Source organism: Chanos chanos, chromosome 1 (assembly GCF_902362185.1).
Source record: "Chanos chanos chromosome 1, fChaCha1.1, whole genome shotgun sequence".
NCBI classification, from domain to species: domain Eukaryota; kingdom Metazoa; phylum Chordata; class Actinopteri; order Gonorynchiformes; family Chanidae; genus Chanos; species Chanos chanos.
The window spans coordinates 36,333,022-36,352,210 of NC_044495.1; the positions used below are offsets into that span (position 1 = coordinate 36,333,022).

General features: G+C 40.6%; 3 protein-coding genes across 3 annotated transcripts in view; 2 read left to right on the forward strand and 1 right to left on the reverse strand.

Moving 5' to 3' along the window:
* The first annotated feature begins 86 nt into the window (after positions 1-86).
* On the forward strand, positions 87-3,372 carry si:dkey-10o6.2 (2-oxoglutarate-dependent dioxygenase htyE). Its single transcript, XM_030767603.1, has 7 exons — positions 87-387; positions 728-852; positions 1,005-1,071; positions 1,180-1,333; positions 1,504-1,649; positions 2,329-2,439; positions 2,651-3,372. The coding sequence occupies exons 1-7, from the start codon at positions 235-237 to the stop codon at positions 2,828-2,830; spliced, it is 936 nt and encodes a 311-aa protein (XP_030623463.1). The 5' UTR covers positions 87-234; the 3' UTR covers positions 2,831-3,372.
* Positions 3,037-11,184, reverse strand: nucb2b (nucleobindin 2b). Its single transcript, XM_030767593.1, has 13 exons — positions 11,112-11,184; positions 10,290-10,427; positions 9,840-9,947; positions 9,584-9,716; positions 8,745-8,848; positions 7,628-7,813; positions 7,194-7,284; positions 7,018-7,076; positions 6,811-6,903; positions 5,990-6,079; positions 5,512-5,682; positions 5,023-5,083; positions 3,037-4,748 (listed from the first exon to the last, which is right to left on the reverse strand). The coding sequence occupies exons 2-13, from the start codon at positions 10,425-10,427 to the stop codon at positions 4,642-4,644; spliced, it is 1,341 nt and encodes a 446-aa protein (XP_030623453.1). The 5' UTR covers positions 11,112-11,184; the 3' UTR covers positions 3,037-4,641.
* A 1,127-nt stretch (positions 11,185-12,311) lies between these two features.
* Positions 12,312-19,189, forward strand: part of pik3c2a (phosphatidylinositol-4-phosphate 3-kinase, catalytic subunit type 2 alpha) — a 29,765-nt gene continuing 22,887 nt past the window's right edge. The window contains exons 1-2 of the mRNA XM_030774610.1: positions 12,312-12,345; positions 16,201-17,401. Of these exons, the coding sequence (XP_030630470.1) occupies positions 16,289-17,401 (1,113 nt within the window). The 5' untranslated portion in view covers positions 12,312-12,345; positions 16,201-16,288. The remainder of the gene's footprint in view (positions 12,346-16,200; positions 17,402-19,189) is intronic.

A 19,189-nucleotide genomic window follows, 5' to 3' on the forward strand; every position in this document is an offset into this window, starting at 1 on the left:
TTTACCAATTAGTGGTCAGTTTGGGAGGGTGAGGATATCAGCTGGCTGCACCTCTCTTCCTGTTTATGTAATGTCCGCGTTAGGTGGTCCCCTGTGCAAATTATCGCTTTGCATTGGACAAACTGCGTGCACTTATTCCGTTGGTTTTGCTTTTGCAAACTTGCTACACTACAAACTTCGTGTAGATAGACAGATGGTCCATTAAGCAGAACTTATTCCATACTGTGATCCAACATGGAGATACCAGTGGTCAATTTTACATCGTTCAAACTAGGCGAAAATAATGTGACAGACGAGCACTTGACGAGTTTAAGCGAGAAACTGAGGACAGCTTTTACCGAAGTGGGATTTGTGTATTTGAAAAATACTGGCATAAAGCAACATGAGGTTTGTGGCATATTGTCATGTAAATTAATGTTGTAATTTTAAGTTAGATATCATGTTGGTGCAGAATGTTTTGTATTATAGGGCTGTAGACCCATTGGTATCTGCCTGTAGGTCATTTTCTTACCTTCCTTCAACTTCTCTTGCACTTGTATCTGGTCAAATACTAAACTTAGCGACGTGGCACTTTTGCCAAAGGTAGCTCTTAAATGGCTACATGCTTGGTTTGTATTCTGCTTATCTTGGATGGCTTCAATAAAAGCGTCTGCTAAATGAATACATGTACATTTAAAAACTTTCTGAGTTGCAATAAATGCATCGACTTTCTATTTTTTTTTTCCAGGTGGATGAGGTTATGGACATTTCAAAAAAATTCTTTTTACTTCCGGAGGATGAGAAAATGCCGTTCAAGAGGGGCAGTTTCCCCAATAATATCAACCATGGCTGGGTGTCATCTGAGACAGAGAGGTAAAAGCTTGAAATGTTTATAGACTTTAGCTGATATTATAATGTCTGATTAATCTACATTCGATAGGAATGCCTTTAAAAATATTATAAATGTTAATTTATAAATGTTTCTGCTTGTAAATTTTGTATTTTTTATTTGATTATTTTTGCAGGTTAAATCCCCGACGCCCGGGTGACTTGAAGGAAGCCTTTAACACTGCCTCCTTACACAAGGATATTGTAACTGGGTTTTTTTGTCATCTTTAAAAAAAAAGTTTGGGAATGATGTCATTAGAATTCATTTTTTTCATGTAACCAAACCATCCTGTTTGCTTGTCATTCGTACAGGAATGGCCATCAAACGGTGTTGTCGGCTTTCGAGATATTCAAGTATCCTTCTTCGAGCGCTGTAAAGAGCTTTCTCTCCGGGTGCTGAGAGTAATGGCTCTGAGTCTAGGCCTGGAGCCAGAGGTCTTCCTCCACCCACACAGACACATAGGGAGTAAATCAGTATATTTCCATTGTGCACATATTTAAAGAATGTATGAAGAACACTGCTTCATATCTATCTATTTCACTTCACATCTTGCAGGTGCTCTGTCTCTCTCTTTCTCTCTCTCCCATTGGTAGACAGTAACAGTAAAATTTGGGATATGTGCTCTTGTGTTTAAGCTGACGAGAATGGTACCACGCTGCGGTCCTTGTATTACCCCCCAGTGGACAGTCAGACAGTGAAAGAGGGGCAGCTACGCTGTGGAGAACACTCAGACTATGGCAGCATCACCTTAGTCTTCCAGAGCCAAGAGGGTGGACTACAGGTGACAGGCACTATGATGGACAAACTCTCCAGTGTATAGGGATCAGTCTGAATCCAGGATGTTTTTGTCTTAGCCCAGTAACCAGTTCTCCACTACCCACTAACATTTAACAGTATTAATGTGCCTGACATGACTCCCAATAACCAGTTCTCTGCTGCTTATTAACACCAAGTGTCTTTTTAAACACTGACAGCATTGACTTGTCAACACTAAGTTTACTCTGATTAACTGTGGTTTTGGCATAGAGCTAAGCTGTGTATTCTGAAGCCCAGAGGGTGTATGGGATTTAGATTACTAACATCAGTCTATGGTACCAAAGCTTTGGGATCGGTGAGAATGATAGGGACAACCAGTTAGCAATATTATTTTCTGTCTCTATGTTTAGTATATGAATGTAGTCTGAAAATTGACCTGAGCTGCACTTATTAGATGCTTGATGGAGAGCAGAGGGTTTTTTTTTAATCCCTTAAGTACTTTTACAGATAGATAGATAGATAGATAGATAGATATGTTTTCTATTAAATAAGAGTCCCTGCTGTGTTACTATGCTGTTTGGTTTTGGGCTGTGTCAACCTTGTGGAGTTAAAGGACGTCATGTTAACAGTCTTCCACTGTAGTACGGACTGTCCTCTGTGAGTATGGCTCTGTACTACAGCTGGTATGTACTATTCTCTCACAGGTTCTGAGTCGCACAGGTGAATTTATTTCAGCTCCAAGCATACCTGGGACGGTCCTGATCAACATAGCAGATCTGATGCAGAGATGGACAAGTGATGTGTTTGTATCTGCTGTAAGTGTCTCCAGTTCACTTCTTGACTGCCACATTACCGTGGCCTATTACTAGAGTGGATACATTCTATAGCAGCTTCAGGATAGCATGTAGACTTGTGTTTCTCATCTGTCTGTTTGTCAGCCCCCTGCAATGGCATCCCTCATTCAGACAGGATTGAGAGAAAACGGTTTCATGGAATCTGCTGTGTTTTTTGTACTCAATGGGTTAGGTGCATAGGGTGCTGCTGCCCGCTGCTGGTGACTCAGCCACACGTCAGTCTCTGGCCTTTTTTGTCCAGCCCGATGATGAGGCCATCATTACCTGCTGTGACGGATCTGACAAATACCCCCCGATCAAGTCAGGGGATTATCTACTGGAGAGGTTCAGTGAATCTTATGGGAGAAAATGAGCCTGAACCTTCTGGATTCATTATGTCTTAATTGCATTGTCACTATTGCTGGTTTCATGATTAATAAGGATTCTGTGTTCTGAGTGTTAAAGATTACAAATTATGAAGAAGAAGAAGAGAAAGTTTATCATTTCTTTGTCATGCTTGATACATCATATTCATGCAGTATACATGAATAGGTAAAAGACAGTAATATAAACAATATATAAAGCTTAATTAATTTACTAATTTTCTTGTCAACATGGGACAATCATACATACTTGTGAACAAACAGAGCATACATTCTACACATTCCTTCTGAAGGTCATCAATACTATTATTATGAAATGTTTTGTCTGATGGCCATTGTTTTAAGGGTAAAACAGAAATGCTTAAATCAACACAATGCTGTTTTTAAGAAATAAGTGGAAAACTGTAGGGGTGAAAGGCAGTTTTCGGTTGCTATGCAAACTACAATCTCTATGCAAATAAATCAGTACAATAAATGTGCCAGACTTCAATACATATTCTTTTAAAAAAACAAACATACATAGACTTAAAAAGTGAGACAACGGCCTCTACTTGAACTACACAATCATGTGCAACACAATCATAAAGAGCCCGAGGTTTGAAATGCAGTACATTTAGACACGTAACATTCATGAACTCATGCTGACACGTAGACTCCCTGTCTTTCTCTGTCTGTCTCTCTCTCTCCATCTCTCTCATTCACACAATCAACCTTCAAACCTTGGGTGCATTTCACAGTGTTTACTGAGATAATCCACTTCACTAAAGAGGAGCTCTAGTGACAGACAGAGCATCTGCACATTAGCATTGGAATTAAGTTATTAAATATAATGAGTCATTACACAACTGTACAGTTTCACAAACTTCTCGATTCAAAATCTCTTCACAGATCCACTTTCAGCTACAAGCAGGAATACAGTACACATTTATGACCATCTCTGTCTTTTGTAACAAATAATCTTTGCCTCAGCAAAAAAAAAAAAAAAAACAGTTCAGAAAAGTTTTACTCATTTATAAGTAAACCTTTCTTGGTAATTACTAATGAATTTTTTTGTACAATGTTCAATACACACCATTCAGTAGCACAACTTGAAAGTATTTGAACTGATTTTTGGTTTACCACAGCTTTCCACTGAGAATCTAAGTACTAACCAACGTCCAGATTAAAACTACAAACTGTAAATGTTAACTAGACAAGGGGGGAGATGTATCATTCATTAACATCTCATATGGTAAAAACTAATTATAACTGGAGCATGAAGTGAGGGGGTGGAGGGTTCAATGTACAAAAATGCCTCAGTGAGACTTATTTTCCTTCTATGAACAACACAAACCACACAAAATACAAATAAAACGCTACTATCAACTACTCGATTTTTCATTCAATTTTTCTACAATTTTTCAAGTACAGTACCAGTTGGTGACGTTTTAAGAGCCCTGTACTGGTTGGGTTAGGCAAAAAAAAAAAAAAAAAAAAAAAAAAAAGGACAATGGCTGGATTGTCTACAGAGTGCCTGCTCTCACAGCTCTGCTGGCCCTCAATTACTAACTCAGTCAGCTTTGGAATGGCATACCTGAAAGTGGGTCAATATGCTTTTGTTTTTCCATTTTGTGCAAATTTGACAGGATTCTGTCCTCACAAAAGTATCCCCAATTCTCTGTGAGACATAAATGAAAAAGTGGTGACGGTGCGTCATGTATGCAAGGAGACGCCATTTGACCCATTGATAAACACACACATACACACATACACATACAGTGCATACAAAACACAATATGCACTCCTATTTGAGCATAAACTGCTATGAGTGTACTGGCGAGTCCTGTTGATGTCCTGGAGGTATAGGCTGACTATCTCCCGGCAGCACGCCTATCGACTCCTGAACAGGAGGGACAGAAATGGCACCTCCTGTTTCATAAGAGACGAAATATAACAGCAATGTTAAAGTGTAAACCAACGTAGGTGATACTCTGTGTCAGTGTTCCGTGACTACGCTGACAAACATCATAAACACTCGTTAGTGCTCTCCTTTACTAATGTAAGCAGTAACAAGTCAAGGTACCCAAAGTTTTCTGCTTTTGAAGTGCATTTCTTTAAATACATGCTTTGTGCAAATACATTCATGGGTAATTATTAACACACCATCAGTCACCCTGAACAGATTAGTGACAGCCTTACTGACCTTTGACATCTGCTTGGAGCTCTGATTTCTGTGACTTTATTTTCTCCATATGTTCCACTGCCTAAAAAAAACAAACAAACAGGAAGAACAGAAGCATTGCCACGGGTGAGCTCTGACAGATTCCTATCACACAGATAGTCTGTGTGCTGGAACAACCTTTAACCCTATATTAGGTGACTGTGTACACTGGGGATTACTAAAATTTGGACAAATTAGCTTTTGTTTTCCCCTTTTTGGCTTTTTTTTTTTTTTAGTTTAACACTTGGTGGCAGTTGCTCAGAGCCGCAGGCATCTTTTGATGGTCAGTGTTATAATAATAGTGCATAAGAATTCCAACAAAGAAATGATCCCACACACTATTCATGGACCAGCATGTAGTAACATTTACAAACTCAGAGCTCAACCTGTGCCTAAAGACAGGCAAATCCATCATACTTTCTCTCTCTATCTGTCTGTCTGTCTGAGTCTCTGTCTGTCTCTCCCCATTACCTGCTGGAGCTGTAGTCTTTGAGCATTGAGCTCCTCCTGTTGACGCTCAAGCTCCTCTTTCTGTTTCTGAAGGTCAACTGTCTTCTGCGCGAGGGTGTTCTCCTCTTGCGCCAGATGTGCCTCAAACTCCCTCATTTCCTCCTCCGTGTAGGCTTCATTTTGGTCTAGCGTCTGAGCGAGCGAATAGAAGAGGAGTAAGGAAACAGAGAGGAAAACACACGGCACATGGCACGAGCATTTATTCACGGCACTTAAGTGTAGCCAATGGACAGAGCGATGTTCAGACTGAATGACAGAGGACTATCCACTCCAGATGAACCTTTTTAAATATTTTCCTGCATGTGTCTGATTTAAAAAAAATTGGAAGAGAGAGAATTCATGTTGGGGGTAATTTTGTGGTTAACTCCCCACAGAGGAGGAATGGATACCTCAGTTTCCTAAGAGAAACAGCAAATGGCAATTCAAAACACAATCTTACCTCCCAAGGGTCTGATTCTAAAAACTCTTTCCTCTTTGTAGCAACCATAAACTCATCTAATGAGACCAGTCTGTCCTTGTTAGTGTCCACCTGCACAACCAAAGGATAACAGACCAATGCATTAATTCATTATCGTCAGGTTAATATTACTGCCAATATTTTTAAACGTATACATCAGTCATGTAGCTGTGACAATGAAAGGAAACACCACAGTGTCATGACTAACCCTGCTTAACATCAAAATTATTACGTTCTGAAACAATGTCTCCATTTAGCCGTGCTGTGTGTCAAGAAAATTCAATATGTTTACTTTTTCTACGTCAACACTATTCAAATCTGCCTTTCTGGGATCCTGCTTGTTTGCTTTTGATAGCCTACTACATGAAACTGGTTTGGTTACAAAATGCACAAAAAAACATTTCTCTGGCACAATTCAAAAGACAAAACCCAAGAGCTTCAAGTCTGAAAGCAGCAGCGTCAATCCTTCACAACCATGAATTCAACAGTGGTCCTTTGACCCAAAGGACAAGATTTATGAACATATTGAGCAAAAATCAATAGTGTGATGAATCTTTGGTACATTGTCAATATTGACCACCAACTGTTAACATTCGTGTGCTAAAACAATCACCACATGATGAATGTTATGGCCATTACTGAAAACATAATGTAACACTACAATGTTATTCTCTCACAGTATATGTTGTTACTGTCAGCTACAAACAGCCCAGGAACACATAAGTTGTACATAAGGACAGCTCTGGTTGATCCTGATATATGCGGAGGAAAAAAACCCATTGGTTTCTATGGCAACCCCTCACCTCATTCATGACATGCTCTCTCATGCGCAGTCTCTCCTCTTCCATCTCCACCATGTCATCCTCCTCATGGGTGGGGTCGTATATTTTCTCCAGCTGCCCGGGGCGGAAGGGAGCATCCAATTTACAACTTGTGCCACGCAGTGCCAGCCTCACATTACACACTTATGGTAGTCATTTAATGCTTGGAGAGCAAACAGAGGTGCTTACTTCTTTGGTGAAGAGTGCCTCAAGCTCTTGCTCATCAAAGTATCCATCTCCATTAGTGTCTGGAAAAGCAAACAGGTTACGCTGAGTAAGCGTGTGCTGGTGTTTGTCTAGCTGGTGTAAAAAATGAAAAAGCAAAAAAAGGTCTGGATGAAGCTCACAAATTGAAAAACTCTTACCGTGAAGGTTGAAGAAGGTTTTGGGGTCAAAGTCATCTGGGTCCAAATGATCAGTCTCCTCCCAAACCTCTTTCAGTTGGTCTTGACTACCCTAAACACACACAGGAACTGTAAACAGCAATCCTGAGCACTGCAGGCTGTATGTGCACTTATGCCTCAATGTTTTATGTGTTGATTATTTTATGGGTTCTTAACAGAGGTATTATCCCTTATCTTCCAGATAAGACCCGCTTGTGGTTAACATCCTGTGGGTTTTAAACCTCACTGGGCAGGTGTAGCATTTAATCTGACTGACTTTGGTTGATCTAAGCTGATATGGGCTTGTGCTTGGTGATTAAATCACCCCACACTGACACAGCTGTCTTTCTAATATTAGCCTGATCAGAGATATGGATTTGACTGAGGAAGCAGATGTGGCCCTGTGTCTGACTTACTGGATGATTAATTTTGGGATGATCCGCATGTTTCTTCTTCATCTCCTCGTAGTGCTCCTCTTCTTTCTTGCGCGCCTCTTCATCAAGAGTCTTCAAATGTTCTCGCCGTTCGTGCTCTTTCATCATCTCGTACCTCTTAAATTCCTCGTGCCGTTCCTTGTCATAGTTCTCCAGGTCATTTGTAGCCTTTATTTCAGCCAGAAGAACAATAGTTATGATGGGAGACATTTAGCTGTGGGACCGGACATTAACAAGAGCAAAGGTTGACAGCCTATTCAATGTAAGTCGATAGTTGGCTTTAATGAGTCAATAAGTAATAGGTGTGGACATCATGGCTAACAAAACCTGCTGCATGTTAGGTGTCATCATTCACTTAATATGACAATTATTTATGTTGCTGGTGAGCTGAGTATATCAGAATATTAGTAAAAGAGCATGTGTATCGTTTAAAGACTGTTTCTATATAACAAGCAAATGAGCAACAGAAATGACAGACAGAGAGAGGGCCAGTCATTGCTTTCCTTCTAATATTAGGTCAGTCAACGTATTTGATTAGGGCAGGCAAATCACATATTATCATACTCATTAACTTGCAAAGCAAGTTACATTCATTATTTTACATACAACTCCACATCACGTCCTACTGTTTGAACCAAAAGCATTTGGAATTTACCTCAGATAAATCCACCTGCAAAAACTAATGTTAAATAACTGAATAGAACATAGCTCCCTCTTGCCTGCATGTGTTCAAACAAAAGCTAAAAATAATTTTCAAAAGCATATACATTTATCATACTCTATGTACAATTTTATATTGATTAACAAATGTGGAAATACTTCAACTGACATTTTAAAAACCAGTTTCAATAAGGCCTATTTGTACTGTTAACTCTACAAATCAGAGAGAAAGTGTTCAATCTGCTGTCAAGCATTTCTGATAGACATTCTGTAGGAGTAATGATACGGAAATCTATGCTGTGGATATGGGGATGGTTCAAGAACAACCCTCCAAGACGTTTTCAGACTCAAACAACTGTTAAAACCTTGTTGCTTTTTCCAACATCTAAAAATGTCAATAAAGGAACTGTGCAAATTCCATGGACCTTTCCAAGCCTACCGATTTGATGAGACGATCCAGATCCTCTACCTCGAAGGTGTGTGGATTCATGTGATTAAGGTATTCAAACTGTTTGAGCAGGGTTTGGTGGTCCACAGACATGCCTGAGAGAAAAATGTAAAAAAAAAATATATATATATATATATATATATATGTATGAACATTAATTTTTCTTTAAAGTCAATGAAATTAAAAGAAAAAATAGTTTCAGCACAGGCAATATGAGTTTCAGTAATTCAAAACACCAAGCCAGATTAGAGGCTCTTTCAAGTTCAAAGTTTTCTTTTGTTTGTGCATTGCAAATGCCACAGTATGATGTAATTTAAAAACATGCCATGCCAATTTCGTGTTTGGAGTCTGATATTCTCTCTGTTCTTAAAAATGGGTCTCTGCATGTGTGGTTTTGTTTCCTGAAGCTATCGCCTCCAATATTACTGAAACATAGTGGCCAGCCAACAGAAAGCAGAGAGTGTTGAAAATACAGCAGAAATAAATTTCATATCGCAATTTATAGGTATGAAGAAATGGATGTAATACTTCCACAGTTTCTCTAGAACACATGTGCAAGGTAAGCCCACTTCTGCTCTCTGACATGAGTCTGTTCTTGTTTTTCATCTTGCTTCTTTTTTTTTTTTACCAGCTCACATAGTACAGACCCATCACTCTTAAATCTTGTCCACGGCTGACAAATTACTGTTCAATTGTCCTGCAATCCTAATGTTGACTTTCTATTCACTGTGTCCCAAGAGTATAGAGTGGCCATTGTTTGGTCACTTTTTATTTACAAAAACCCCCTTAAATCTCTAAGCTCTGTCCCCATTCGGTAAAATCCACAGTACCTTTCCCTCCCTCCACGTCCTGCTTGGCTCTGATGAGCATGCGAAGTCTGCTCACTTCCTGCCTCTTCAACTCATCGAGTTTAGTTCTTACGTGGTGGCTGACAAAGTCCAGCTCTTTGGCAAGTTTCCCTTGCTGTTTTGAAGAGAGCAAAATGAAAAGCAAATGAGAACAATGCTGTGTAATCTGACACAGTTTCAAACCAAATTTTAAAAAGAAAAGAAAACATTTCAATTTTAGTCATTGTAATTGCCCTACCTTAATATCTTCCAGATCCGTGTTGTGGAGCTTCTCTCGGAAATGCTTATCTTTCTCTAGAAAATCGATAACCTCCCTGAGGTAGCGGTCATAGTGCAACCCAGTTTCCTAAAAGAAACCACAGTCCAAGTTGACACACATTGCAACAACCAGTAAAAGACATGGAAGTGTATATAATCAGATTAACCTCTTTCCCCACTGATTATATCCAAATTTCTTTTGAGTTTACTGACTAATTTCAGGCAGATTCGTGTAACAGACTAATTTTAACCTGTTGATGCACCCACTCACTCATTCAAGTTCTCAGCCTATCTTTGTGTTGCCTCAAACTGTAAATGTTCCAATAGAAAACAACAGAAATTCATTCCGCTACATTAGTGTCACACTGTATCTGCAGCACCACACTCATCACCTCTTCGAAGCACATTCATTCACTCATATCACACATACCGCACTTTTGGGGGGATCCAGATTTTCCTGTGGGGGGCTGACTTTGGTCTTATCCACAGCGATCGGTACAGCCTCTACACACACCAGCAAGCACAGTGCCAGCCAGCAGCAGTAATCTACACCTCCTCTCTTCCTCATCTGTGAACAGAAGAACAATTCATGTCCATTTTTGTAATGATGTCATCACACTGAGATCAAGCATACCAAATTAAATTCAGGGAATGAAGGGTTTGGAGTCTGGGGCAGATATCATGTGCAGGGGATGGCAAAGTCATGTTTTGATTACCAGCTTTATTGAAATATTGGTTCCATATTCATGATTAAATCGATTTACAACAATAACACATGGACACTGTTAGCCCGAAACTCATGCACAGAAGACTTTTATTCTAAGCCATGGTAGTTGTGGAGTCAAACTGGCGGTGTCTAGGAGTCTCTTTGACAAAACTGGCTTGATCGGTTTAGGCTTAAGGAGACCTCCCAATCCGTCCATGTAAGAAGGCCGGTCTATAGTACGCACGTGTCGGATAAAACCCGTGCTCATTCCTCAAGAACCTGTCAGTATCTCTGTAAGAAACACACGGTTTGTACCCTCATCACAGATTACTTTATGCTTGTCACGGGAACTTCTGGATAATATGATAAATAAATAAATAATAAACAGCCGGGATAACACCTATCCAAACTGTTAAAGCCCTGACATTTTTTGTCGAATCAGGATATCTTTCAACATTATTCGACTAATAAAGCCAGTTTATGGTACTTCTTAAAAGAACAAGCTCTTGCTTCATTGACAAAAACTGACAAAAATGTAAAACTTACCGTGGATAGCTTCTTGATGACCTTACTTCTTCCGACTTCCTCGCAACCGTATTACACTTGACCACTTGTTTTTGCTGGTTATGAACTAAGCCCGACCCATTCCCTTTGAAAAGCCAGCCTACAAAGCTCCTTACCATGGCAACGAGACATCCTGAAGCAACCTAATTGGGTAGATTCGTTCACTTCCTTGTTTTTAACATTCGCGTTGGTAGTCTATTGAACACTTACACTGTCTGTCAAAACATCCCGCTGCATCGCTGTCGTGTTATGCTGCAAAAAAAGGTACGTGGCGCTCACGCATCAGCTGTTTTCATCAGAAAACACGTGTCCACCGTGTTGCTGCCTATGAAGAATGAGATATCGGAGACGCACTGATTCCTCTGGCGAGCAAAACGTCTGATTTTAAGGCTTCTAAATTCTTTCGTTTCTTTTTCAACTACTTGCGTTTTTACTATTAAAATAATTCACTCACCCGTTTCGTTGGAAATAACTTTGTCATGACTTTGTGATCTCTACTTCTCAAACATCCCAGACTTAAACTCCACGCATTTGTAGAGTGGACTCCTCAATTAAAAAAAGAAAAAGAAAAAAAGCTGGATGTGAATTAACAGAGTTTGTTTTCAAGCAGTTGTTTTCTCAGAGAATCCAGTACAGAAACAGAACCTGAAATGCTATGCATGGATACGCATATATCGCACCATGGGATTTCAGATAAAGAGTCAACAGTTCCTGCATGGCAAAATGTCTACAATATAGGAGATGTAAAGTATTTTGAAACTACTAAGACGTATACATCACCATTCGTGAAAGTGAATCAATCAGTTTGTTTTTTTGGACTACCCTCAATCCTTAAAGTGTATGATTTTTTTTAAATACATGACGTTAACAAATCTCTCTCTCTCTTTCTCTCTCTCTCTCTCTCTCTCTCTCCATGTGTATGTATGTGTAAGAGACAGATGTGTGATAGTTATCATATCAGATAGCTATGTGTACAAACACAGATATGTGTGAACATCCTTGAACGGGCACACGTAATATATGTATATAGGCCTATATCCCGCTGTCTTCTTGTAAAGCCAGAATCTGTCACAGGGTGTCATCGTTTCACCATACTCACATCCTGATTTGCGACCGCAAAATACATTGACAGGAACTGACGTTGTGTCTACGACTAGCTGAACAATTTTTTCAGCAGTAGGGAAATGGCCAGCTCTGAGGATCGTACAGTCTGAAGGTGGGAATTGTTTTTAAATGACCGAGAGTGTTAATATGCAAAAGTTAAGATAACAAGTTAACTTTGGTTGCTTTGTAGTTAGTTGCTTAGATGTTGTTTATAAAATGGACTGCTTATACGTTTATCTACTTGTGATTCATATTTGTCGGTAGGTTATTAAACTAACCAGTGTATCTGAAATGCTGAACCAACAGTCTGTAAAGTTTACAAGTTTGTAAAGACCGGGAAGTTGTGCTTTGTCGGTACTTTGTTGAACTGGAGAGCTGAGTATATATTCATCCGACAGCGCGCGATGTATTTTTGCTCAGACGTTGATCTGCCAACTCCGGGTGCTCTAGAGCTCCGCTTTGCTTATTTGCTGTACACATTGTTTCAACACGAAGTTATTGACTCCACTGACTACAGTGCTGCACTGCATTAGAGGCCTGTTAAAGTGTGTTACAAACGGCAGTTTTTGTGCTATTGGTGCCAGTGTTAAAGTAAGTCAGTCTCAAAGGCAAGGTGTTCCTGAGATAAGTCCTCTTCCTGAAGTTTCGGTTGTGCGATGTTGGAATAACGAATATTATTTTGATAATGTGGATGCACAGAAATGTTCCGAATATGCTGAAGTGTTGTTTTGTTGTTGTTGCTGTGTGTTCGTCATTCGTTAGTTTGTTATGATACTTTTAACTTAATCTTTACGACATTGTATCAATGTTAATTGCCAGTTAACTTGATAATTTTGACGACGCTCCTTAACACATTGAACTAGCATAGCAGTCTTTTATGTATGTCGTGCAATAACGAGATGTGTACAGATCCTCATTTCAGTTCACGGTTGCTTTAACTGTCACACCTCTAATCGCTCCGTGACTGTGTATGTAGTGGGTGGATTGTGTTTTGAATTTTCATAAATAGTTTTCACCATCCTTTTTGAGCAGCGGAAGTAATATATTTAGGCGAGATTATTTACATGGTCTCGAACAAGTTGAGTCGTCTTTTGCGACCCACAAAGAATGGCTTTTTTCTTCGTTAACCTGAGACACACGATTTGAGTGAATGAGTAGGTCTCTCGCTTAATTTGTCTGAAGACAGTGTCAGTTACTCACTGTATGGGGTGCAGGTAAGTCTGTATTAATATTTGATGCACATGTATGCGCATACTTATTGCGTTTGTTTTTGGAAATAAATAATTGCCTAAGTAGACAGTTATAGTGGATCAGACCGTAAGCAACTTATAGTATCCCGAAAGTTATGTTTGGCTTTCACTAGGACGGAAAACGAAGAGGCTAGGGGGAAATATTAGGTCATTTCGGCACCTGACCAAACCTAATCTCTGTCTGCTCCACACTACACTACTTTCAGATTAATACAAGTTAGCATGGGTCGGCTCTGTGGTAAAGGACACTTTGGGAAAACTTTGTGGTTAAACAAGTAGTGGTCTAGTAACAGTGTTAATTACTCCAGAGATTCTTCTTGGACTGAATAGCAAATGTCTCAGCAATTCATGCCTTTGGTTTGCATAGACCTACTAAACTTCCAACAGCTGAAGTCATTGTCACTCAGAGAGAGAGAGAGAGAAGAGATTCTTTTTGGTTCACATGCATGCTGGGTACAGGAATTTAGGGGGTCCTTAGAGACTCTCATATACCCAAACATCCGCTTGTCAGAGATATTGAAATAATGGGATGTGCCTTCAGAGTTGCTGTGTTTGTTTTTAGAGATGTAGCCTACCATTTCATTTGTGTTTGTCTGAGGATCTTTTTTTTTTAATGAGCTTGAGAAGCATGGAAGTTTGCTTTTGCAGAGCTTAACAAAAGTCATGAATGTGACCTGGTTACTCATTCTTCATCTTGAGAATGATGTGAACTTTGAACAGTTACACAGTAGCATGTTAAAATGTTTACAGTGGAAAAAAAGAGAGCTGTTTTTTTTTTTATTTTTTTTTTTTTTAGAAGAAAGGTTGTAGGTTCAATTGGGAAAAGGGCAATTCCCAAAACACAAAAATAGTCACTCTTGTTTATGCTGTGACCCATTGTTAAATTAGTCCGGTCAAGCAAACACTCTCATTTATTAAAATTAGCTCTCATGTTTTTTGGTGGTGAAAACACACCAGAAAGCCAAACACACACTGAGCAGAGCGTGTCTTTGTACACCCATCTAGTCACCTGAGAGAGTGCCATATGTACATGTACTTGTGGTGCTATCCCAGGTGGCTAAAATGTGCGAGCCGTCATCAGATTTCTCTTCTCTCCACGCTGTTGTCAGTGTTTGTTATAAACAGTGTTTTGACTGTTGAGAGCATATGGCAGTTTTCAATGAATAAAAAAGGAAACAGTTTTTTGAGTAAGACATTTTGCTACTGCTTTCAGTAAAAAGAATTTATACCATTAAGATGGCTTCTAAGGAAATTTGAAGACTCTCTTAAATTTTAGCTACTGTTCCATGCGTATTCCAAAGATGGTAATCTTTTGAGATTTTGCTCTGTGGATAAGCCGCAAATGGTTTTCTCATACTGATGGTGCCTTGTACTGGAACATTGTACTTTCTGTCTTTTTGTGCGTGTCATTTTAATTTGAGACCACTTTTGTCCTATTTATAGAAGGTTAAAATGTACTGCGTATTTTCCTCATTTTTATTTGAGGCTCGTATTTCAGCCAGAGGAATCTGCCACTGCCTTTTCATGGAAAAAGTGAACATAACTCCATTTCTCTTTGGTAGTGGTGGCTAAACTAATAGATCGTGTCACTAACATAGACTCTCTATTAATCTCCATATTAACAGCCACCATTGACACCAGTCCATTCTGTGGCCTGACTCAGACATTTACTGATAAGACAGGATTGGGCGGCATTGTGAACAAAGCTTAGGGGTAGACTAGTCTGGCTGGCTTGCTTTTCCAAATTCCATATTCAGTGGCTCGAGACACAGGAATGGCTTGGCGAGGCCATAAAGGCATCAACAGTTTGGAAAAAATTCTGGGATGTCTGATGATTGTATGATCAAATCAGCAAGTCTGTGTGCAGATTTAAAAAAAAAAGAAAGAAAGAAAATTGCACAGAAAAGTGCATACTCATGGCTGGACTTTTGGGGGAGATTTACAGCTCACTCCAGGAGCTGTGCTCCAACAAAATAAAAAGGCCCGAACCTGTTCTTTTCCATATGTTTGTGGTACCTCCCAGTGGTGTACTGATGCAGCTTTACTGCTTCTACACATGGTATTGAAGTTCAGATTATGGCTTGTGCAAAGTTAACTTTGTTAGCGATAATGTTTCAGGCTATATTCATGGTTAGTTGCAGCCTTGTGAAAACTGGAGTTAAGGAGAGATGTTTATTGTTCTTTGTCCAACATATTCCTGAGTCAAACATGTTTTCTTATTCAGATGTTTGTAACAGCTTTTACAGGTCCCTCTTGCTCTCACCAGCACTGGAATAGTATGTACAGCAGTTTAGAAGTTTTATAGATTTTCTCTGTCAGCTTAATTGCTTTCGATTATTCTCCTCCCCCATTCCCCCATTCTCTCACTCATACTAAGCATCGTGTCTTCAATAAAGAGCTCAATATTGGTTCTGTAGACGTGGCATTTTTGGGCATGATCGGTCAGCACCTCTGAAGTAGACCTTTGATGGTACAGCTAAAATTTTAAAACACATATTTCTTCATACGGTGTGAAATTATGCTAGTGTCATCATTATGACACTCATAGCAGGTAGACTGGGTCATTTTAACTGGGCTAAAACAGCATTCTATTGACCATTGCTCTAAACATAGACCCAGCAATCCAGTGCAAGAGCTTCTGACCCTTTGAAATGTGATGATGCAGTGATATATTGTGTTACAAGTTGTAGTCATGTTTGGGTTTTTCACTCCTTTAGCTCCCTCGAGGTAGAACTCCAATCAAAAATCCACCAATTGTGGTGCTCACCTGTCTCCTGATGTACATGGCACGAGAAAATTGACTCCATGGCCCAGATATCCAGTGGAAATGGGTTTAAGCTGGATGCACGGCCCAAGGCAGTGGTGGGGAAGGAAGAGGCTCTTCGCATGGAGGCCGAAGCCCTAGCTAAGCTCCAACGCGAGAAGAGACACACACTCCCAGCAGCAACATCCTCCGTCAGCACCACCGCCCGGACTACCGCCACCACTGCCTCCACCAGCCGACCCGAGACAGATCTTATTGTCTTCCCCGAGTCAGAAGCCAAGAAGAGGGCAGAGAAGGACAAGTTTGGGGATATCGACGTGGACAAGCTTACCAATGAAGAGCTTGAGAAACTGCTTTTGGATGAGAACTTTGGTGCCAACAGCAAAGCGAGCAGACCTTCCGCTCTACTTGGCTGCAACCTTAGTGCCTCCTACCCAGGAGGTCATGCCTTCAGCTCCTCCCCATTCCACTGGCACACACCTACACTCTCTGGTCCCACCAACTCAGGCATGCCCACCCCAAATCAGCCTCAGCCTTCTGGTGTGTTCCCCTCTGCACCATTCCCCAAGCCCTCCTGCTCCTTCCAAAATGGGTTCACCCCACCCATGCCTCGTTTCCTCAGCCTCACTGCTCCACCATCCCCCTTCATGGCTTTCACTCCTATCCAACCACCTGCCACTATGGTGTTCCAGCAGCCACCTGCTGTCACTCCTGAGGTGGCCAAACTCCTCGACAAAATCGCCAGCACCTCGGAATACTTGAAGAACGGAAGGTCTTCCAGCATGGATTCGGAGCCCGCTACGCCCAAATCCCTGGAGCCAGTGCCTCCACCGCCCTCCGAGCCCCCGGCCATCAGCCGCTTTGATTGGCTAGATTTGGACCCGCTCAACAAGCGTAAGGTGGAGGCAGAGGTGGAGGAGGCCACCTGCCGACCAGTAGTAGGTGTTGTGGTAACAGATGGGGAGGATGCTGGGGACCCCTGGGACGCGGTGCTACGAGACGAAACGGAAAGTGCCGGCAGCCCTCCAGCTCAGGTGAAAGTTCAGCATTCGGCAGCCTCGCAACAGAGGAGAGCGTCCACGGGGACAGCAGTAACTAGAAGCCACTCAGTCAACATCCCAGCAACCTCCTCACATCATGGCTCAAGTAAACAGGTAAGATCTCCATGCTGCTCTTGCAGAGGCAAAATTAAACAGACGGGAAGACGAAAATGGACGCTCCATAGTGCCCTGTAAAGTTAGAATAAACTTGCGTGTGCTCAATACCTGATAACAAATGATTATGGCTGTAGGCTCATGAATCCAGCCAGGATTTAGTCATTTATCTCTTCCTTATCGCATCCACAGGCAGGCCGATGTGACTCAGCCAGTTTTACCACTTAGTCACAACAATCAAGTCCAAACATACGATAGGAAAAATAGCCAGACAGTGTCAGTGCATTGCCAGAACAGTCATGGCTTAGTGTACAAACTCTTGTCTATACATGTCATCTTTCTGGTTTTGCATGTTAGGGAGGAGATGTTTAGAACACAACATTTGACAGAATTCATAGTACGATAAGTTCAGGAATAGTGGGTGCTTCTCAGCTACATGATCAGCCTCAGCTACCTTATTGTTTTCTTTTTACTGGAAAGCAAATTGCTACAACTTATTACATTAATATGTTGTCCTGTTTCTGGCTTGGTTAGTTAAACTTAGCCAAGCGGCATCAGTGGTGATTAAGTAGCAACACGTATTGGCACATATTTTATCTTAAGTCTGTCCTTGATTTTCGTAAGCCGAAGAAAGGATTTCCTTTTGAGATATTGGGAGTGAACGAGGGTTCAGGAGCTCTCTACAAAGAGTGTGTCAGTGTAATTTCCCAGAAAATGCGCTTCCTGTTTCATTGTGCTTCTCTGGGCATGTACAGGACATACGGCTGCTGTCACCAGTTTCCCACCCCAAAAACTTTGACTATGCATTTCTGCAATGCTTGAACGCTTCATGACCACACTTATGAGCAATCTAGGAAATGGGAAAGAGGAAGTCTGAGAAGACTATAGTTTCTCAAACCTTCTCAGATGTCAGAAGGGAATATTTTCCTCTTGCCTATGGATTTAGAGTTTTGTTTCCTTGTTTAAGGTCAGGGTTTAGTCTAATATTAACCCAGTTATTTCATCAAATGACCTAAATTTTAGAACAATGGCAAATAAAAAAAAATACAGATTTTTGGTTGATGATCTAAATTTTGCCTCTCTTCCCAGACTGGGGTTATAGTGAGGATAGAAGTTAACTGACTTGGACTCCATTTTTGATAAGTTAAGGGGGACTGCAAACACATTACTTTAAGTTTCAGCTTGAAACTGCAGCTTTTTGGTTCTTAAACTGCTGCCTTACCTTTAGGTCCTAATTAACAGAGACAAGCCTTAGCAGGTCCTTGTGCCATGTGGCGTGGCCTTTTGCCAGTCCCGCTGCGATCGTACGGTGACTGAGGGTTACTACGGCAACCAAACGCCCTGTCCAGCTGAGCTTACGGCTCATCGACAGTGTTTGGTTTACAGTCACTCTAGAAGGGATAGTTAGGATACCAGATACCCCTTATCAGTCCGCAGGCTCTGCTAAATCTGTCCACCTTATCAATTGAAGAAAACAACCAGAATACTTTTTTTTTTATCAGGATTAGAAAAGCTGAGTGCAGGAGAGCTTACTGTTACCATAACTTCACAGTTATGTCAGTTTGTTGTGGGCTGAATAAAGTTTCCATTGCAGTTGATCTTTAAAGTCTTTTATTATTGTTGTTGTTGTTGTTTTTTTTTTTAAGCTGAAATTTATCGGGCTAACTACTGAGCTAGCTGTAATTATGACCTTTAAAGGCCTAATCAAAAGCGTAGACTCGTGTACACAACTACTACAAACACATTTCTAGTCGTACTGTCCAATTAAACAGTCATGTCTCCATGCTC